The 23,356-nt window shown below is 36.2% G+C and overlaps 1 protein-coding gene across 23 annotated transcripts in view; it reads left to right on the top strand.

Annotated features, from left to right (window-relative positions):
• ADGRL3 (adhesion G protein-coupled receptor L3) overlaps nt 1-23,356 on the top strand; it is an 873,224-nt gene that overhangs the window by 536,460 nt on the left and 313,408 nt on the right. For 20 of the 23 annotated variants that reach the window (XM_055297496.2, XM_055297489.2, XM_055297484.2 and 17 more), the window contains 2 exons: nt 1,673-1,687; nt 3,805-4,605. In XM_055297496.2, the coding sequence (XP_055153471.1) occupies nt 1,673-1,687; nt 3,805-4,605 (816 nt within the window). The remainder of the gene's footprint in view (nt 1-1,672; nt 1,688-3,804; nt 4,606-23,356) is intronic. The other 3 variants (XM_055297508.2, XM_055297488.2, XM_055297482.2) reach the window with 1 other exon arrangement.

Genomic DNA, 23,356 nt, shown 5'->3' with positions numbered 1-23,356 from the left:
AGTTACTCAATAAAGGTTAATTGAGGATGATGATAAATATGACAGTATAATACAGTTTGTAAAAGCGTCCAAGAAATATTATTAAAAATAATATTTGTAGAGAGGGAGGCAGGGGGGCGAGGGTTGAAAAACTTACTATTAGATACTATGCTCACTACCTGGGTGATGGGATCAGTCATACTCCAAACCTCAGCATCACATTATATATCCATGTAACAAACCTGTACATGTACCCCCTGATTCCAAAATAAAAGTTGAAATTATTTAAAACATAATAATATTTATTAATTAGTGAGAGGAAGGATCTAAAATTTGATAACCTTATTTGCAACTTTCTAAGCAGAACTTTTGATATATGCCAGTTTTTCCTTGGTGAGATTGAGGAATGTTACCACTCAGTATCACTTTGCAACATGATATTGAGGCTTCAAAAAAGTCGTTGGAGAGAAACGAGTATGGTTTTGACAATAACTGGAGACACGCAAGCTTAGATTAAGTAAAAAGATATCACCCAAATGCAATTATCCCAAACGGTATTTCTTACTTGTTTTTGAAACCTTACTAGCGTTTTAAATTTATTTATTGTGCATATCTCAGTTCATCTCTTCCACTGAAATTGCTTTAGTTTTACATCACTTGAAATCTGTGATTTTTTAAAGTTTGTGTTGTGAACTCATTCTTCCCTGACATTCTCCTCTTTTTCTCATTGGTCCCTTTTTTCATGTTAGAATGTAGCAAATTGTCTCTGTGAAACAAAATGTTTATAAGATAAAGAGATGCTGCTTGATGAGTTTGTGAATATGTTAACAATTTTCCAAAATTTTTACTGACTTGTATTGGTCAGTACCTTAAAAATAATTATGGAATTTAATTTGAAATGTATAAACATAACATGTTTGAGGATCTCTATTTTTATAAGTGTATGTTGACTCTGTTAAGAATTTCAGAAAAGACCAGAGCCAGTGGCTCATTATTTTTCTAAACCTTCTGATAACATATTTTTCTGAAACACAGTATTTTTCCACAGTAATATCAAATACTAATGAGTGGGAGGGAGAAAAGTTTCTTCAATAAGGATTCCAAATCAATTTATTTAGGGTAAGATCATTCCACATTAATGTGTAGCCTCATGAGGTGCATTTCTCATACGACTGACAAGCTACAGGAAATCTTAGGCCTTAGGAAATGAGTTGCCGAGTAGTTCCTTCTGAACAAATTCTTTGAAATGCATAAAAAGCACAACTATTATGTGAAATAGTGGTATAAACTATAATATTTACAAGTGAGACTAGTCAAACTATTTGAAAGCTTTCTTTGTATAATTGCCGACCTGCCTTTCCAATGGAAATATTGGTGTTCTTATTATGAATATTGCATTTCCTATGTCTGTAATTTGGAATGGTGTGTTTATTTAAATCATAGTTTGATTAATTTTTGCCCTTTTTCTCAAAGTTTATATTATATTTTAAAGCATATAATATGATTATTTTTAAATAACTGTATTAGAGAGGTGGGTTTTATTAAAACATATAATGTTCAATAAAGCAAGTATGAGTGAAATAAATTATTTACTTTCAGTTTGGAAGAGGTGAATAAAAAGTGCTTGGCCAATACCGTACCATTAATCTATTCTCTTTTCTCCTTTCTCTCTTTACTTCTCTCTCTCCAATAGAAGTGGAACAAAAAGGTAATTAAATACCTTTCATAAATTATATACTATTTATAGGCTAAGTTATTTAACAGTTTAACATTTAGTTAAAATAATTTTGTTATTAATTCTTATCTATTTTATGAAAATTTATTTACTACTTCTGCTGCTCAACTTCACTTTAATCTGTATTACTGACAAGAGTCAGCTTCTTTTATCTAAGAAGAGTTTATTAGTATAAAATTTTCAACAGTGTATTTTATTCCCCTCTATTTTTGAGTAGTTAGAAATCCAACTCATGGTGATGAATAGTGGTTGCTTTAATTTGTTTTTATTTCTATACTACGTAATTTTTCATAGCTCTGGCATGGTTTCCCTATTCCATTAATTTTTAACTATTGGGAGAAAAGGGAAAAAGTTTTTTGAACCACCTAAAGTAAGTTACTTTAGTTATCAAGGATGATTATTTAGCATAAAGCTTATATACAATTTTGATAACAATGAATACTTATCCTTTATAATTATAGCTAGTATATGAAAGTCTTATAATCAATATTATTATGGATTGTATATTGATGATGGCCCTCTATCCTTGCTATGGAAGATTTTGGTAGTTAGCCTGTTCCCAAACTTGTTATTTCTCTAAAAGTAAAACTTTGGGCATTTTAGTAATGTACTTTTCTTTTTGATAATCTCCAAAACCTACCTGAGTTTCATCTTAGATTGTTTTCCATTGCATCTATGCTTATAGTTACTGTTTAAAAGCTAATCACTAATGCCAAAATAATAATACTTTAATCATTAAAAAAGGGTCAATATCCAAATGACTGTGATTTTCTAATTTTTTCACCCAGTACACTTCTAATCATTCCAAACATAACAGTAGACTGCATGATTATTTTTCAGTGTGTTTGCTTTGCAAATATATTAGAGCAGTGTTTCCCATAGTAGGTTCAGCGGAATTCTATACTCCAAAGAAGCTCTATGATAAAGATGCCATGATCCAATTAGTGTGTGAAATTTGCTCACCCTTCCCACTTCTGCCTTGGAGATTCACGAATGTACTTAAGCGATTAGACTCTCTGCCACAATTATATTTAATATAACATTTCTTAAACACATGTGGCTAAGGATCCCTTTTTTCTTTCTGTGTAACATCTAGCTATGCCACTTGAAACACGTGATTCAAGGACCACCCTTTGGGAAACATTGCTTTATAGCCCCTTCACTACAGATGAATCAGCCAGGTTTTCTTACCGCCATTCACATGATACGCTACTGAATCATACTAAAAATCAACTGAATCAGATGATTCTTGGCCATTTTCATTCTGAAGTATGAGCAGCAAAATATTATAGCAAGTAATCTTGGGTTTTAATGCTCTTCTCATGTAACAGTAAAAGGTACATGTTTTTAAGTTCCAATACTACTGTATTTAACAGGACATTTTTAACTGATTAAAATCCAGATCTTGGGTTCTTTTCTGTAACCTTTCACCTTTTCTTCTTTCTTTATTCCTTCTTTCCTTTCTTTTTCTTCCTTTCTCTTTTCCTTCCAGTATCCATCCATCACTCATTTTTTATTGTGTGGGTTGCATGCTCTGTGTGTGTTGTAGCAACGTTGAGAGCTTTTTTGCTAAAAGATTCAGTGGCCTGTATTACAGGGCTTTTCTTTTTCCTTTATTAAAAAATTACTATGAGATATTCATCTGTTTCTTAATGATAACTACTGAATGGTGAATTTCATCAGAATGAAAACAATAATTTTTGTTTCGAAATATGTTCTTCAGTGAACTATTAAAAGTATTGTTTGTAAACATTTGTATTTCTTATATGTCTATAGAATACATAGACATATGTTACATCTGATATATATTTCCAAAAATATTTTAGCATGTTTACAAAGGTAACAATCACAGGAATGCACAGCTACTCACAAAAAGGCTAGATATTTTTCAGTTATCAAAATCAAAATGATTTTGAAATGAAACCAAAATTAATGTGGAAGAATACTTTGTGTTCTTAAAAGAATGCAGCAAAATAAGTGATGGTGGGTATCTCTTGATAGAGTTGCATTCCATTTGGTGAAAAATAAGACTATATAACAAAATATGAAATTAATATATTTATTTATTTTAACTGTTTCCTTTCCAACAGTTTTTCTTTGTCCTGGACTACTAAAAGGAGTATACCAGAGTGAACATTTGTTTGAGTCCGACCACCAATCTGGGGCGTGGTGCAAAGACCCTCTGCAGGCATCTGACAAGATTTATTATATGCCCTGGACTCCCTACAGAACTGATACCCTGACTGAGTATTCATCCAAGGATGACTTCATTGCTGGAAGACCAACTACAACCTACAAGCTCCCTCACAGGGTGGATGGCACAGGATTTGTAGTGTATGATGGAGCTTTGTTCTTCAACAAAGAGCGCACCAGGAACATAGTCAAGTTTGATTTGCGGACTAGGATAAAGAGTGGAGAGGCTATCATAGCAAATGCCAATTACCATGATACCTCCCCTTACCGATGGGGAGGCAAATCTGACATAGACCTGGCAGTAGATGAGAATGGGCTGTGGGTAATCTATGCAACAGAACAAAACAATGGTAAAATTGTCATTAGTCAGTTGAACCCGTACACCCTCCGGATTGAAGGAACATGGGATACTGCATATGATAAAAGGTCAGCTTCCAATGCCTTTATGATTTGTGGAATTCTGTATGTGGTCAAATCTGTATATGAGGATGATGACAATGAGGCCACTGGAAATAAGATTGACTACATTTACAACACTGACCAAAGCAAGGATAGTTTGGTGGATGTACCCTTTCCTAATTCATACCAGTACATTGCAGCTGTGGATTACAACCCCAGGGACAACCTACTTTATGTATGGAATAACTATCACGTCGTGAAATATTCTTTGGATTTTGGACCTCTGGATAGTAGATCAGGTAAGTTCAACCTTTTGTGGTACTCTTTGGGGAAATATTTACTGTTTGTTCTCAGCAAGTTCATTTTATGTTTTTATTAAACTTTCTTTGTGGTCTTCTGGCCTGTGTACCTGAAAATTGTTCTTTGTCTTTACATCTAAAGAAGGTTGCTGCTGATCACTTTCAGCTATAAAAATGTGTAACTACGAGAAGTAGACTCTCCTTTGTTCTGCTCAACTCCAGTCGTTAGCTCTTCTTCTTTGAAGGGTATTTGTTATTTTCAACAGGTTAGTTCTTTGTGTAGTGAACTGCACAAAACTATTGCTAAAATAGAATGCCAGCCTGTCTAATTAATTGTGAAATGCCCACAGAAGTGCTGTCTACTTGGAACATGTCAAAGGGTTAACTTGATATTATGTTTCAGGAGCCCGCACCAATGTATTCACCTCACAGAGCACATCATATCTGACCTCCCCGTTTGGGAAGGTTGTCAGTTTGAGTCTGCCTGTTCTGAATGAACTTAATTTGTATGTTGAGAAAAATTTCATAACTGCTAAGTACAGTAAAAATATACCTCGATTTGTATAAGACATTGCAATTTTTTATAGAGTTTTAATTGTAATTCTTTAAAAGTGCCCTTTTTCCATTGAAAACATACCATTTAATTTTAATGTTGTATAAAGACAATCATAAATAGCTTTTTTTTTTTTTCATTTTTATGTACTCAACTGAACACAATTCTCTTAAAGGTTAAAATTTTTAGCTAGTGTGTTAGTCCATTCTCACACTGCTGTAAAGATATAAGATATAAACAAGACTGGGTAATTTATGAAAGAAAGAGGTTTAATTGACTCACAGTTCCACATGGCTAAGGAAGCCTCAGGAAACTTACAATCATAGCAGAAGGTGAGAGAGACGCAAAGGCATGTCTTACAAGGCAGCAGGCAAAAGAGAATGAACAAGTGAAAGGGGAAGAGCCCCTTATAAGCCATCAGATTTCATGAGAACTTAACTCACTATCACAAGAACAGCACAGGGAAGACTGCCCCCATGATCCAATCACCTCCCACCAGGTCCTGCCCTCCACATGTGATATGGGGATTACAATTCAAGATGAGATTTGGGTAGAGACCCAGAGCCAAACCATATCAACTAGCCATAACAGTCTTCTCCAAGATAAAGTATAATGGAAAACTAAGATAGAGGTGTCTGAATTTAGACAGTAATATAGCAATTCAAAAATTAAATTATTTTTGCCATTCAGCTGTAAAAATGTGTAACTACAAGAAATTGACTCTCCTTTGTTTTGCTCAACTCCAATTTTTAGCCCTCCTTCTTTGAAGGGCATTTGTCATTTTCAGCAGGTTAGTTCTTTATATAGTGAAGTGCACAAAACCTTTGCTAAAATAAAGTGCAATCCTGTTAATATTTCTTATTTTCTGCATTATGTTTTGAATTACTCTTTTATTAGCACGACATTCTTCTAACTTAGTCTAGTATATGCATATCTTTTTACTGAAGTAGATTCTAAGTTTTTTATGGCGAATGGCCTTGCCTAACCCTTTCTTTTGTTGTATTTTTCTCTTAACATTATTTCTGTCTTCTCTGACTCTAGTGTAATACATTGCATATATATAATAAGGCTCAATCACTCTTGTGGAATGAATGAATGAATGAATGAATGGCTTTTCACTTCTCATTCAGATAGAATGACAAATTAGGTAGTATTTTCTCTAATCATGGAAAGTCTTCAGTCCGAGTTACAGCACTTGTTTCCACAATCAGCAATGCTGATATTATGTTGAATTGGCTTTTACGGAAAGAAAAGACTAAATATGCAATCGCAACAAAAGCAATTTCTCCTAAGTCCTCAACAAAATCTCCTAGACCAACTCTATTGTCTGACTCACTGCTGTACAGGTAAGGTTTTTTGTTTGTTTTTTTTTAACCCACTGCATTCTACAGTTTAAAACCTAATCAATAATCCATTATCTAGAGGATTCTGGGAAGACACTCCTTTCATAGCTGTGATATTCTTAAACTGAAATTTATATTTGGTTAGTGAAAACTTTGTTATGGATGGTTCTTAGCTTTTTTTGACTCTTAACTGGAACAAGAAGTGATTTCTAATATCTCAAAGGAATAATAAATAATAACTCATTTTTTTAGGTAATCAGTGAATAAGAGGCAATAACATAACTCAAATTTTATTTATTTAAAAGATCATACCTTATTTTTATTTAGAATAATAGATAGGTTAAAATTAATTACAATTTCAGGTTCTGATTTGATAAACTAAAGCAAGTTCTTAACTCAGTTTTATTAAGTTGTCCTTAAAGAATAAGATGGTACCATAATCCCATGTGTTTAAAAACTTGCCAAAAATATTTTCAGCATACATACAATTTTAGCATATAATAAACATATGAATATATATACTCATACACATATATGACTATATGCTTTTTGTTTGTACTGTATATATGTATAGTCATATGTGTATTAGTATACATATTCATATGGTTATTGTTCTATGTTTATATATTCATATATTCATGTATCCCCCTCCATATGTATGTACATATCCCCCTCCATATGTATGTATGTACATACATATGGGGGGTGGGTAAAAGAATGAATAATTATAATTGTGAACATAAGGAAAATTATACCTTCATTTTTTAAAAATGTATTTGGTTGTCTGTTTATGGGAGTTAAAACATGGTCCATCTCGCCCTCATGTACTAGTGTCCATATTTGTTAAAAGGATGCTATTGAAGGCTGGGCGCGGTGGCTCTCGCCTGTAATCCCAGCACTTTGGGAGGGCAAGGCGGGCGTATCACTTGAAGTCAGGAGTTCAAAAACCTAGCCTGGCCAACATGGTGAAACTCCGTCTCCACTAAAAATACAAAAAAATTAGTCTGACATGGTGGTGGGTGCCTGTAATCCCAGCTACTAGGGAGGCTGAGGCAGGAGAATCGCTTGAACCCAGGAGGCGGAGGTTGCAGCAAGCCGAGGTTGCACCACTGCACGCCAGCCTGAGTGACAGAGCGAGACTCTGTCTCAGAAAATAAGTTAATAAACAAAAGGATGCTATTGAAGTAGCAAACATTAAGAAGTGATAGACTTCAGCTTTTAAAATGAATTCCTAACTTAAGTCAGGAGATTGAATTTTCATTCCTTTTGAACAACGACAATTAAGACTTTGTCTGTTTTACAAATAGTGAAATTTCACCTGTTAAATTTGTCAATATAATCACAAAAAACTATCAATTTTCATGCATGAATGCTCAAATTGAAAAGCTAGTGCCTTAGCGTGGACTTATTGTAGTTTAGAGGTGGAAAGAATATGTATAGAAATAAATTTTATGCATCATATGTACTGATAGGAAAATTTCAATGATCGTTAATAGAGGCTGTTTATCTTATTTCACACAAACAGTTTCAGCTGGGTATTTTTCTTTAGTGAATTACACTGACTTTTTTTTTCCCCAAAGAAATTGCCTTTAGTGAATTCTTATTGCCATTTTATTTTGGGTCCTATGTGTCTATGTACAGAAACCCTCAACTTATTACAAATATGTTAGAGTCAAAAACTAATCCTAAATCTGTAGACCCAAAGTATATTTGTCATTACCATCTGTTGGTAGCAGGCTGAGTCTTTTTGCGATGATTGTAACTGTATTCCAATCAATGAAAAATCATTCTTTTGAAGTTTTTTATATAAAGGGGTGTCTATGTTTTATGTCTCCTGTAAAAAGATCTGGTGTTGAAAAATAAAAGGCAAATATACTTCTCTTGGGTATATAAAGATCCTCTGGTGACACTTGGTGATGCTTACTCATAGGTAGCATAGGCTTCTGAACATGAGCTTGGGAGTCAGAAGGACATGGGTTTCAATTCTCTGTCTCTTATTTGACTATGGGCAGTTTGTTCAGTCTTCAGTCTCGATTTCCTCAGACTATAAAATGGAAAAATAACTCCTACCTCAGAAGATTATTTTTGTATTTTAATGAGAAAATATATATAATAGGCACAATACAGTAACAACCTAATAGATTTGCACCAACCCTACAAAGACCATTTTTATCCACATTTTCTAAGTGAAAGCCCTTTTAAAGCACTGCAGCTCATATAACTTATTCCAAAATTGTCCGGATGTTAGCACCAGGCACCCTCTAGATACAAGCATCATTTGTAGTTCGTATTACAAGTTAATCACAATGTATTTGTACTCTAAAAATTGTATCTACTCTTCAACCATGAAATCAAATGATTTCTTTTTATAAGGGTCTTTTTTTTTAGTCTTTTTATCATTCCATTTTTTTTTTTTTAAATTACTTCCATAAGTTTTTGAGGAACAGGTGGTATTAGGTTACATGAGTAAGTTTTTTAGTGGTGATTTGTGAGATTTTGGTACACCCATCACTCGAGCAGTATACCTGAACCAAATTTGTAGTCTTTTATCCCTCATCCCCTCCCACCCTTTCCCCCAAGTCCCCAAAGTCCACTGTATCATTCTTATTCCTTTTGCATCCTCATAGCTTAGCTCCCACTTGTGAGAACATATGATGTTTTCCATTCCTGAGTTACTTCACTTAGAATAATAGTCTCCAAGTCCATTCATGTTGGTATGAATGCCATTAATTCATTCCTTTTTGTGCCTGAGTAGTATTCCATTCTATATATTTATATCACAGTTTTTTTATCCACTCGTTGATTGATGGGCATTTGAGCTAGTTCCATACTTTTGCAATTGCACATTGTGCTGCTGTAAACATACGTGTGCAAGTATCTTTTGTGTGTAATGATCTCTTTTCCTCTGGGTAGATATCCAGTAGTGGGATTGCAGGGTCAGATGGCAGTTCTACTTTTAGTTCTTTAAGGAATCTCTACACTGTTTTCCATAGTGGCTGTACTAGTTTACATTCTACAAGGGTCATTTTTAAAGTCTGAAATGGTAACCTTGGAGGAAATACATGAAAAAAAAGCTTAACTCCTCAAAGTATTCTAAAAGTGGTTTCAGGAGTTATTAATTCCAGTTCCTTACTTTTCCTAACACTCATCCCCTGACTTTTAATTGTCACATTTTTTAAAATCCCTACCTTTTGTTGAGCTGCTCAATTGTATGACATGTATGTTTGCATTATTTTTCAGAAGAAATATCTTGAGAAATGGTACGATCTGTGAAACATTGTTTTCAACAATAGCTGTGTTAAGAAATTAATTTCAATTGACTTTTTAAACTTGTATTTAAAATGTTTTCAGAGACTCTAAGTGAAGTTTCTCCTTGAAAAAGATCATTAATTGGTCAGTTTTTCTTGGCAAAGTTTAGAAGAAGTTTAAAATTCATTTACTATGTTTCTCTAAAAACATTACTTTTGGAACACTATCCTGTTGTCACTTATTCTACATGATATTAAATGAAAAATTGCCAGCATTTTTGTCATTTCCCAGCATGAAATTGGTGGAAACATAAATCAGAACTTATTTTGATACTGCTATTTAGCATTCATATAGCAAATATATTTGCAAATAATTTCTTAAAATTTTAAATAATATAGTTATATTTCACATATTAAGGAAAATACAACTCCAAAGAAGCTCTAATTTTTTATAAAAAGTTTTTTTTGGAACTAAGTAGACTTTGATTCACATTGTAATAATCTTATTGATATTGTTTTAGTCAGTTTCTTCTACAAATTCCTTTTTTTTTTTTTTTTGATTGGAGACAGAGTCTCACTGTGTTGCCCAGGCTGGAGTGCAGTGGCACACAGTCTCGGCTCACTGCAACCTCCATTTCCTGGGTTCAAGTGATTCTCGAGCCTCAGCCTCCTGAGTAGCTTGACCTCCCAAAGTGCTGGGATTTCAGGTGTGAGCCACTGTACCCAGCCTGTCTACAAATTCTTAAAATGTCTGATAAATAGTTGGTGCTTTGTAAAGACTGTTGAATGATTAAATGGATAAATGGACTACATTTTTAAATCTGCTTTTTCAAGATACTAGGTGAATAGAAGTATAATTTCTAAATGTGACTTATTAAGATTCTGTGTATGCTCCTCAGGTAGTCATCTTCACTGTCAGCACATGGATCTATAATCTAAGTTTTATTAAGTCACTCAGTCATCCTCCCCACCCCGACCCTCTACCCCCAGCTTCTCCCTTGCTTCACCCACATTGTTGTGAGCTTTGGTAATCTAAGGGGCACTTTAGCGTGTGATAAAGAGAAGTATATTAATACCTAATGTGTTTTCTTCCAGAAGAAATTAAAGTCAGTAATTTTACAGTATGGAAGAAAGTGGGCAACTGTTTAAAGAATTCTATATTAAGAACATATTGTTAAATTGTTTAGTTGACAAATTGTAGGGATTTCTTCAACTTGAAGAAAATGGAAAATATATTATATTTAGAAATGCGTAATAGTTGTGTTCTCTCGAAAATACATTTTGTCTAAAGAACCAGTGATTCAGCTTTGGACACAGGTACCAAAATGATTTTAAGCATTAGCACTTGAGTACAAAGTACATGTGAAAGCACTTCCTCTGTTTTTTCTGGGCAGAGCACCAGATACAGAACTATCAAATCGAGAATTTTCTTCAAATATACTTTCACCTGAGCCTATTTCCTGTCTTATAAAATACAATATAAAAGTATACCTTTATTATTACCTTTAATTGGCTATTTTTTGTAAGACGTACGTTTAAAATGTTCAAATAATACTTAGCTGCTTTGCAGGTTATTTGAGTGATTCTCACATGAGCATCATAACTCTAAAACCATATGTTATATCCAGATACAGCTGGTGGGAGGGGGTCAGATAGTTGCATCACTTGCTTTTAGCTATGATTAGTGAGTGCCTGGTTTTGACTGACTTTCACCCTTAACTCTTCTCTCTCCCAAACCACCTTCTGCCAAATTGATTATTCGTTAATAAAGAGGAGTGGGATGAGAGGTATTTTCTTTGACTCTTACAGTTTGTTTCTAAGCTGTCCATCAAACAGTCTAATTTTCCTTGTTAAATATTCAAATGTTTTTCAGTATTTCCTACTGAAGGAGGAGGGGGAAGTAGGTTCAAATTGGTAATAACAGGCAGAGAAGCTGAGTTTCAAAAATTTCCTAAAATTAGTATGTCTAACAGATCTAAAAATCTACTGGTTGAGATTTAGTGAAAAACACATACAGCAATAAGTACTAACAATAGAATGATAAAGAGATGTAGCTACTGTCTTGTTACCTGCTGTTCTGCTTCCCAAACACAATCCACATTTTCTTGAAAGCCATTTGAGATTATGTAAATATAACCATTCTTATGTATGCTAAAGATAGTAGAATCTAAACCAACAAAAAGCCTACACATAACAGTTTAACAATGAGGATATGGTGCACCTTCTGTCCTTATAATATGCAAATTAAGTGCATTTGTGTCTCCAGTAAAAGCTGTGGCTGTGTAGTGATGAATAAGAACTTTAAACACACATGACACCTCGTTAAAATGTAATTTTCACATCATATATCTGAGCCCTTTACTATGACAGCTGAGTAATGTGAGTGCTGGGCAGAGAATCCTGAACATTTTGAAACTGCCACGTGTTTAATAGGTAGCTGAATCTGCTTCCTGAATGGTTTAGTTAAATATGGTGTACCCTCGTCAGAAAATAGAGCCTAAAAGTAGTAGGATCTTAAATCAAACTTGTCCTCAGCCTAGGGTATGATTCCTTCACAGTTCCACTTGAGATAGCACATTGTCTCTGAAGTTTAATTTACATCTATCTTAGTAGCTGAGTGAACTTTACAAGAAGGAAAAAACAGTCAGCAACTTGTTGCTAATTTCAGCCCTGTCTGTATTTTTATGCATCAGCTGTTTTCTCTGTCTGCAGAGGAGCCCCTTCTTTTTCTTTCCAGTGCTGCTGCTTTGCTTGCAGTGACAGCTGCTGCCGGAAGGACATTGCTGCTGCTGATTTTTCAGGGAGCACAGCCAAAGCTTGCGAAAATTGCAAGAGCTATCCCATTGCCACTTCACAGCAGCTGAATTTTCTCTTACGCTTTTTTTTAAACCTTTCCTGTATTTTTATTTCTTCATAATTGAGGGTAAAACTTCCCAGAATGACATCTGCCTTTCAGGCTCTGAGTAGAAGAATCACAGTCCTGTACAAAGCAAAGCTGAACTTAACTACACAGCTGAACCTAGTTTGTTATTCATCTGACTAGGTGACCTTCCAAATGGATGAGAGAAGAGGCAAGGAATAAAAAGGTTCACAAATGCTCTAACGTTAGTTGTTTCTACAGAATGATGTCCCCGATAAATGTATAATTATTAGACATGAAATCAAAATCATTTCTACCTGTATTTCACAGTAATAAAGAAAGATGACTTATTTGTGAATAAGCTTCCCACTCACACCAGCTGTCCTTTCTGTAGCCGTTTCACTGCTTATTAGCATGTCCACCAGAGGGCAGGCAGGTGGAACTGGAATGGTGCTGTTGCTCTTTACTGGCACATCTTGTAAGGGTTGGTAACAGTGCCAAAAGTAATGATTATCTAGGGGTTCCACCTTAAGAATGCTATGCTTCTACCCATCTTAGCACAGATAAGTGAGAGTTGACTCTAATACGTAATAGCTGTTAGAATAGCCAAGTCAGACATATGCTTCACTTCTCTGTTTTTAATATTTTATTATTATTGTTCTTACTCTTCTTCTTCTTATTATTATTATTATTTGAGATGGAGTCTCACTCTGTCACCCAAGCTGGAGTGCAGTGGCGCGATCTCTGCTCACTGCAAGCCCCGCCTCCCGGGTTCACGCCATTCTCCTGCCTCAGCCTCCAAAGTAGCTGGGACTACAGGCGCCCGCCACCGCCTCCCGGGTTCACGCCATTCTCCTGGCTCAGCCTCCAAAGTAGCTGGGACTACAGGCGCCCGCCACCACGCCCGGCTAATTTTTTGTATTTTTAGTACAGACGGGGTTTCACCGTGTTAGCCAGGATGGTCTCGATCTCCTGACCTCGTGATCCATCCGTCTCGGCCTCCCAAAGTGCTGGGATTACAGGCGTGAGCCACCGCGCCCGGCCTGTTTTTAGCATTTTTAAGTAGTGTTCAAATACCTTGGACTAGGCTTGACAGGCAATAGTATGAGTTTCTAAGCACAATGGTATTTCCTTCTTAATAACTACTTTACCACTAGAAAGCTGAATTATTGGATAATAATGATTAATGACAAAATAATTCAAGATACGTAAATAACAGGTAAAATCTATTATACTATATAATTTTACAAGATGAGGTATGTTAACTGATTTCCCTGAAAACAGATGGAGAATACTTCATCTTATTTACTTAAAAAGAATTCTGAGGCTGGGCGCGGTGGCTCACGCTTGTAATCCCAGCACTTTGGGAGGCCGAGGCGGGCGGATCACGAGGTCAGGAGATCGAGACCAAGGTGAAACCCCGTCTCTACTAAAAATACAAAAAATTAGCCGGGCGTGGTGGCGGACGCCTGTAGTCCCAGCTACTCGGAGAGGCTGAGGCAGGAGAATGGCGTGAACCCGGGAGGCGGAGCTTGCAGTGAGCCGAGATCGCGCCACTGCACTCCAGCCTGGGCGACAGAGCGGGACTCCGTCTCACAAAAAAAAAAAAAAAAAAGAATTCTGGCTGCTTTTCATTATGCCTTTCAGTAGTACAAATCAATGGCCAACTTTTTGCATCTATTTATACTAGTGAAGATACAAATCAAAATTAGCCAGTGCTTTCTATATAAAATCCCTTGTGACTGCAATATTTTAGCCTTAAAATTTATTTTTTTTTCCAATAATGTTAGAAAAAACAATTCTGGCTAGGCGCGGTGGCTCACGCCTGTAATTCCAACACTTTGGGAGGCCGAGGCGGGCGGATCACAAGGTCAGGAGATCGAGACCATCCTGGCTAACACGGTGAAACCCCGTCTCTACTAAAAATACAAAAAATTAGCTGGGCATGGTGGTGGGCGCCTGTAGTCCCAGCTACTCGGGAGGCTGAGGCAGGAGAATGGCGTGAACCCAGGAGGCAGAGCTTGCAGTGAGCCGGGATCAGATCGCGCCATTTCACTCCAGCCTGGACCACCGAGCGAGACTCTATCTCAAAGAAACAAAAAAAAAAAAAAAAAAAAAAATTCTGCCAAAAAACATACAGGAGTAAGTGAAGAGTTAGGTATTTGTTGACATTAAAATTTATCTGAAAATTATCTCTAATGCTAATTATTTTGTTAAGTGGGAATGTCTTTGAAGAAACTTTTGCCTTTCAAAACAAGAAAATAGTACTATATTTAGAAACACACTACTCATTAAATTATAAAATAGATTATTTTTAAAACATGGCAAAGCTTTCAATATCTTTGATAATTTTGCTGTTAGCATTCATATTTAAATAGTAAATGAAAATTTAGACTTCTATATTTTATGAGAAGCCCACTGAGGGCCATGGGTAGTTTGTGGTGAGGTAAAGTGGAATTGAAAGAATTAAGAAAAAGACAAAAATGAAAAATGGAATTCAGGCACAAAAATCTGCTGTGAGATGTAGAAGTAGGAGTTGAAATTAAGTCAGAAGATGGATGATTCATTGATTGATTCTTTTTTTATTCCTTTCTTTCCTTCAGACAGAAACTATGTCTTTAAGTAGAGCTGAACCGTGACACTATTCTATGTTCTGTGGTTGTTACAACAAAGAACAAGGCAGGCATTGGCCCTGTCTTCATGAATTTGCAGTCTATTGAAAACAAATTGAGAAGAAAGAAAAAAGGGGATGATAAAAAAAAAAAAAGCAGTATTCCCTACTATTTTTTAGGTGTTTGCTGGCCATTTACAAAGACTATCAGATTTAAGTCTAACAATAATCATGCAAAGACAGCATCATAGTCATTACCAGATGAAGAAATTGAGCATCAGAGAGTTTTAATAATTAAAATGTCACATACGTAGTCCAGAGCTACATTTAGAATCCTCATCTGCCTGATTTTCTGCTTTGTCACATTGCCTCCATCAGGGATTTAAAACAATACAGGTGCCACAACTGAGAAACAAGGTAAGGAGAAGCAGGATGGACATATATTAGAACTGAAGTCAAAGCAGATAAGCTAAAGGAGCAAATAAATGCAAGGCAACAAGGACGTGTCAATCTTGAAGTGGAATCGGGACAAGCAAACAGTAACCGGTGTTGTAGAGCAGGATTCCTCCTTAGCGGTCCGTGGCCTGTTAGGAGCAGGGCCATACAGCAGAAGGTGAGCCACAGATGTCGAGCAGCAGGTCAGTGAGCGTTACCGCCTGAGCTCCGCCTCCTGTCACGTCAACAGTGGCATTAGATTCTCACAGGAGTGAGAACCCTACAGTGAAGTGTATATGCAAGGGATCTAGATTATGTGCCCCTTAATGATAATCTAACTACCGCCTGATGCTCTGAGGTGAAACAGTTTCATCCCGAAACCTTCCCCCCAAATTCCTGAGTTAAGAATTTGCTTTAGTGTATCAAATGGTACTGAAATGGTAATTAATTTTAACCTATTATTCTAAATGAAAATAAGGTATGACTTTTAAATAAATAAAATCTGAAATATGTTATTGCCCCTTATTCACTGGTTAACTAAAAACCATAGTAAGTTATTATTTATTATTTCTTTTGAGATTACATATGTAACCCTTAAAAACAAACACTATTAGGTACAGAGAAGGGAACTAAGACTCAGAGATATAAAGTCTCCTGCCCAGAGGAACCCATTTTTTAAGTGTAGATTTGGGCCCAATTCTGAATTATGAAGCTGAAATACTTTGTGTTTTCAGTAGAAAAAAGTATATAATGCACACAAGCATACAGAAGATAGTGATAGAGTGGTGTGTGGATTGTGGTATAGTGCTGTGTGGATTCTGGTATGTGTGTGTATCTAGACAAATTTGAAGAAACGAAGATTTAATTATTGGAGGATTAGAAAGATTAGTTAGAAACTTTTGCAGAGATTCTGAACAATTTGAAAGACTAGAGATTTGGAGACTGAATATGTATTAGATTTAACTCTAGCATACATTATTTGCATGTTCTTAATTTTGATGTAAACTGGACATTCAGATGTATTGCTAACAACACTCTCATGCTCATAATCTATGAGCAGGATTGACAAAATGGTGGAAATAGTGAAAAGTAGAATGAAGAAAGGAAAAGAGAAATAAAAGGGAAATACACATTTTTTATTTGAAAATAAATGAACAAGTAATGGATGGGCTCACTTTCTTCTAAAGAAAGTGATGAAAGAACATGCATTTTTTTATTTTAAAAAGTTATTTCCCAGGATTGATTTAACTGACCTTGAGTAGTTAATGATATGATTAAGGACAAAGTGAGGAGTGCTTATATACTGCTGGTTGGAATATAAAATGTTATAACCACTTGGAGAGCAATTTGTCCATACTTGCCTAGGGAAGAAAAGTATTTTGTTCCTGCTCTTATAGATTCTCAGCTTGGGCTCTGTAACCAAAAACAGATTAACAAGAAAAAAGAATAGAAATGTTTGCTTTTATTTAATATAAGTTTTTTATAATATAGGAGGCTTCCTAAGGAAATAAAGACCCCCAAAGTGATTAAACTTCAGTGCTTTTATAATAGGCTTGGAAAGCCTATTATATTGCCTATTACTAGCCTGGAAAGCCTATTATATTGCCTATTATTATATTGCCTAATAAGCCTATTATTATGGAAAGCCATGGAAAAATGTGATAGGACAAAGGGGTATGAGTTAAAAGCAGTAGACTGGAGAAATGTTGGCAAGTTCTGTTCATTCAAATTTCTCTCAGTGTTCCTTCATCCTCAGAGATAAGAATGCTCCTTTCCTCTGGGTATTTGGAGAGTACTTCTTACATGATGGTCTTATGTTCTGCTTCAGGGTACTGTCAGAGGTATTTTCCTGCACTAGTTGTTTCTCTTCAGGTTATAATATTCAGTATGCTGGCTGGGCACAGAGGCTCACAACCTGTAATGCCAGCACTTTGGGAGGCTGAGGTAGGTGGACTGCTTGAGCCCAGGAGTTCAAGACCAGCCTGGACAACATGGTGAGACCCCGTTTCTACAAAAAAATGCAAAAATTAGCAGAGCATGCTGGCATTCACCTGTAGTCCTAGCTACTCAGGAGACTGAGGTGGGAGGATCACTTGAGCCTGGGAGGCAGAGGTTGCAGTGAACCAAGATTGCTGTACTGCACTCCAGCCTGGGTGACCGAGCAAGATCCTCTATCAAAAATATGTATGTATTCAATATGCCAAGGTGCCATATTTTTGGGGTATTGTGTACTGAACCTATTATTATCCCAACTGAAACTTCCCCCAGGAAGTTTTACAGTCCAAAAACTGAGTTGGTAGATTGTCCCATATCCCACTGAATAAGTCTGTCAGTCCTAAGAAGAGGATAGTTCAGTTAAATAATTGTATCTCATTTCAGGAGACACCATAAAGGTAGAAGTAGGCAGCTCCCCTCCCCGAACTCCTCTAGATGGTATGAACAATCAAGCATTTAATAAGGCATATTTCTATGAAAAAAAAAAACACAAAAATGAAAAAGATAACTGGTTAGAACAAACTATCAATTCTGTTTTTGATTCCAGAAGGCAGTCACTCAAGATTTCAGGACATTTGGCTCAAAGTATCTTTAGATGATGGCATGAGAATGGAAGTAGTCATTCAATAAATTTCCTGGCTTGTAGTTTGAATGCCTCTGGTGATGAAAGAGTTACGGTTACTTCTCAGAGCAAAGTATGGAAGTTTCCAGTATCAACGTCCAGGGCTTCTTTAGATATTCCTAACAAGGACCTGAGCAGTAAGGTTTTAACCCTCAGTGGTACCAACTTAAGAGGGTGAGAGAAAAACTGGAAACATTAATTTGAAGAGTTATAGTCAGGTATTGGAGGATGCTAGAATTTAGCATGATCTCGTCTACTTTACAGAGACATAATAAAGTTTCAAAGACAGAGAACAGGATTAGATTCTATGTTTGAAATAATATTGGAATAATTTTATTCTCTATAGTTACATCCAATTCTATCAAAGTAAGACTAATTTGAAAGCAAAATAAGTCCAACCCCATTAAACTTTTCCTGATTATTTACATTAGTGCAGCAAGAACGCACTTGACCACATAGGTCCGTCTTTGAATTTGCTTCCCTGGAACTTATGATAAGGAATCTCAGATTAGACTTTTAAAAGCGCCTGGAGGCTAGGACGCCAAGCCAAGGGACTTGCCATCAGTCTTTGCCTGTGACACCTATAGATCTGGGTGAAATCCACTCTTCCCAAGGTACTCAATGTATTTTGAGGTTCCTGAGCCTGCCAGGAAGTGACCTTCCTGATTCACGTGTAAGGCTGAGAATTCTGTAAGCCAGGTCCAAGGCCAGTTTTCCAAGGGTCTTTGTAATCATTGATCCCATTAAATGAAATTTAGTTCCTTAAAACCTTCTAGTCATATCTGATTCTATACATATTATTCTCAAATATGACCTTCCAGTCAAGGGCTTAGCAATATAACCAATGTTTCCAGTTATTTTCTGTTATAAAAAGTACATATTCTTATTGAACTTATGCATATATTTATATTGCCTTGAAAATAAGAATAATCAACAATAGTTTCCAAATCTGGAGAGATCAGGTAGAGAAAACAAATAAATATTTTATTTTTCTTTATAGTTTGCCAGATTGTTGTAAGGTATAGATAGCTTGAGAGAAAAAGAGAAAAAGTTTTCTTTAATTTGAAAAACAGAATATTAAAGAACCAGCAATGTCTCAATCAAAAAAGTAATTTAAAAATTATAATATTCCTTATCAGTTCATTTAGTTCCATGTAATTAATTCTTTTTATGCTTGATTGTAACCACCCAATGGGTTCACCTTGCCCACTGCCTAGAAATATCTGTATATATATATATATATATATTTTTTTTTTATTATACTTTAAGTTCCAGGGTACATGTGCACAACGTGCAGGCTAGTTACATCTGTATACATGTGCCATGTTGGTGCGCTGCACCCATTAACTCGTCATTTAACATTAGGTATATCTCCTAATGCTATCCCTCCCCCCTCCCCCCACCCCACAACAGGCCCTGGTGTGTGATGTTCCCCTTCCTGTGTCCATGTGTTTTCATTGTTCAATTTCCACCTATGAGTGAGAACATGCGGTGTTTGGTTTTTTGTCCTTGCGGTAGTTTGCTGAGAATGATGGTTTCCAGTTTCATCCATGTCCCTACAAAGGACATGAACTCTTCCTTTTTTATGGCTGCATAGTATTCCATGGTGTATATGTGCCACATTTTCTTAATCCAGTCTATCATTGTTGGATCTATCATTGTTGGACATTTGGGTTGGTTCCAAGTATTTGCTATTGTGAATAGTGCCACAGTAAGCATATGTGTGCATGTGTCTTTATAGCAGCATGATTTATAATCCTTTGGGTATATACCCAGTAATGGGATTGCTGGGTCAAATGGTGTTTCTAGTTCTAGATCCCTGAGGAATCGCCACACTGACACACAATGGTTGAACTAGTTTACAGTCCCACCAACAGTGTAAAAGTGTTCCTATTTCTCCACATCCTCTCCAGCACCTGTTGTTTCCTGACTTTTTAATGATTGCTATTCTAATCAGTGTGCGATGGTATCTCATTGTGATTTTGATTTGCATTTCTCTGATGGCCAGTGATGATGAGCATTTTTTCATGTGTCTTTTGGCTGCATAAATGTCTTCTTCTGAGAAGTATCTGTTCATATCCTTTGCCCACTTTTTGATGGGGTTGTTTGTTTTTTTCTTGTAAATTTGTTTGAGTTCATTGTAGATTCTGTATATTAGCCCTTGTCAGATGAGTAGATTGCAAGAATTTTCTCCCATTTTGTAGGTTGCCTGTTCACTCTGATGGTAGTTTCTTTTGCTGTGCAGAAGCTCTTTAGTTTAATTAGATCCCATTTGTCAATTTTGGCTTTTGTTGCCATTGCTTTTGGTGTTTTAGACATGAAGTCCTTGCCCATGCCTATGTCCTGAATGGTATTGCCTAGGTTTTCTTCTAGGGTTTTTATGGTTTTAGGTCTAACATTTAAGTCTTTAATCCATCTTGAATTAATTTTTGTATAAGGTGTAAGGAAGGGATCCAGTTTCAGCTTTCTACATATGGCTAGCCAGTTTTCCCAGCACCATTTATTAAATAGGGAATCCTTTCCCCATTGCTTGTTTTTGTCAGGTTTGTCAAAGATCAGATGGTTGTAGATATGCGGCATTATTTCTGAGTGCTCTGTTCTGTTCCATTGGTCTCTATTTCTGTTTTGGTACCAGTACCATGCTATTTTTGTTACTGTAGCCTTGTAGTATAGTTCGAAGTCAGGTAGTGTGATGCCTCCAGCTTTGTTCTTTTGGCTTAGAATTGACTTGGCAATGTGGGCTCTTTTTTGGTTCCATACGAACTTTAAAGTAGTTTTTTCCAATTCTGTGAAGAAAGTCATTGGTAGCTTGATGGAGATGGCATTGAATCTATAAATTACCTTGGGCAGTATGGCCATTTTCACGATACTGATTCTTCCTACCCGTGAGCATGGAATGTTCTTCCATTTGTTTGTATCCTCTTTTATTTCATTGAGCAGTGGTTTGTAGCTCTCCTTTAAGAGGTCCTTCACGTCCCTTGTAAGTTGGATTCCTAGGTATTTTATTCTCTTTGAAACAATTGTGAATGGGAGTTCACTCATGATTTGGCTCTCTGTTTGTCTGTTATTGGTGTACAAGAATGCTTCTGATTTTTGCACATTGATTTTGTATCCTGAGACTTTGCTGAAGTTGCCTATCAGCTTAAGGAGATTTTGGGCTGAGATGATGGGGTTTTCTAGATATACAATCATGTCATCTGCAAACAGAGACCATTTGACTTCTGCTTTTCCTAATTGAATACCCTTTATTCCCTTCTCCTGCCTAATTGCCCTGGCCAGAACTTCCAACACTATGTTGAATAGGACTGGTGAGAGAGGGCACCCCGTCTTGTGCCAGTTTTCAAAGGGAATGCTTCCAGTTTTTGCCCATTCAGTATGATATTGGCTGTGGGTTTGTCATAGGTAGCTCTTATTATTTTGAGATATGTCCCATCAATACCTAATTTATTGAGAGTTTTTAGCATGAAGGGTTGTTGGATTTTGTCAAAGGCCTTTTCTGCATCTATTGAGATAATCATATGGTTTTTGTCTTTGGTTCTGTTTATATGCTGGATTACGTTTATTGATTTGCATATGTTAAACCAGACTTGCATCCCAGGGATGAAGCCCACTTGATCATGGTGGATAAGCTTTTTGATGTGCTGCTGTATTCAGTTAGCTGGTATTTTACTGAGGATTTTTGCATCGATGTTCATCAGGGATATTGGACTAAAATTCTCTTTTTTTGTTGTGTCTCTGCCAGGCTTTGGTAAGCCTCATAAAATGAGTTAGGAAGGATTCCCTCTTTTTCTGTTGATTGGAATAGTTTCAGAAGGAATGATACCAGCTCCTCCTTGTACCTCTGGCAGAATTCGGCTGTGAATCAATCTTGTCCTGGACTTTTTTTGGTTGGTAAGCTATTAATTATTGCCTCAATTTCAGAGCCTGTTATTGGTCTATTCAGAGATTCAACTTCTTCCTGGTTTAGTCTTTGGAGAGTGTATGTGTTGAGGAATTTTTCCATTTCTTCTAGATTTTCTAGTTTATTTGCATAGAGGTGTTTATAGTATTCTCTGATGGTAGTTTGTATTTCTGTGGGATTGGTGGTGATATCCCCTTTATCATTTTTTATTGCATCTATTTGATTCTTCTCTCTTTTCTTCTTTATTAGTCTTGCTATCGATCTATCAATTTTGTTGATCTTTTCAAAAAACCAGCTCCTGGATTCATTGATTTTTTGAAGGGTTTTTTTGTGTCTCTATTTCCTTCAGTTCTGCTCTGATCTTAGTTATTTCTTGCCATCTGCTAGCCTTTGAATGTGTTTGCTCTTGGTTTTCTAGTTCTTTTATTTGTGATGTTAGGGTGTCAACTTTAGATCTTTCCTGCTTTCTCTTGCGGGCATTTAGTGCTATAAATTTCCCTCTACACACTGCTTTAAATGTGTCCCAGGGATTCTGGTATGTTGTGTCTTTGTTCTTGTTGGTTTCAAAGAACATCTTTATTTCTGCCTTCATTTCTTTATGTACCCAGTAGTCATTCAAGAGCAGGTTGTTCACTTTCCATGTAGTTGAGCGGTTTTGAGTGAGTTTCTTAATCCTGAGTTCTAGTTTGATTGCACTGTGGTCTGAGAGACAGTTGGTTATAATTTCTGTTCTTTTACATTTGCTGAGGAGTGCTTTACTTCCAACTATGTGGTCAATTTTGGAATAGGTGCGGTGTGGTGCTCAGAAGAATGTATATTCTGTTGATTTGGGGTGGAGAGTTCTGTAGATGTCTATTAGGTCCGCATGGTACAGAGCTGAGTTCAATTCTTGGATATACCTGTTAAAATGGATATCCCTGTTAACCTGATTCAATTCCTGGATATCCCTGGATAATCCCCGGATATCCCTGAGTTCAATTCCTGGGTATCCCTTTCTGTCTCGTTGATCTGTCTAATGTTGACAGTGGGATGTTAAAGTCTCCCATTATTATTGAATGGGAGTCTAAGTCTCTTTCTAGGTCTTTAAGGACTTCCTCTATGAATCTGGCTGCTCCTATATTGGGTGCATATATATTTAGGATAGTTAGCTCTTCTCGTTGAATTGATCCCTTTACCATTATGT

Source organism: Symphalangus syndactylus, chromosome 10 (assembly GCF_028878055.3).
Source record: "Symphalangus syndactylus isolate Jambi chromosome 10, NHGRI_mSymSyn1-v2.1_pri, whole genome shotgun sequence".
Taxonomy (NCBI): domain Eukaryota; kingdom Metazoa; phylum Chordata; class Mammalia; order Primates; family Hylobatidae; genus Symphalangus; species Symphalangus syndactylus.
This window is presented reverse-complemented; position numbering and strand designations above follow the sequence as displayed.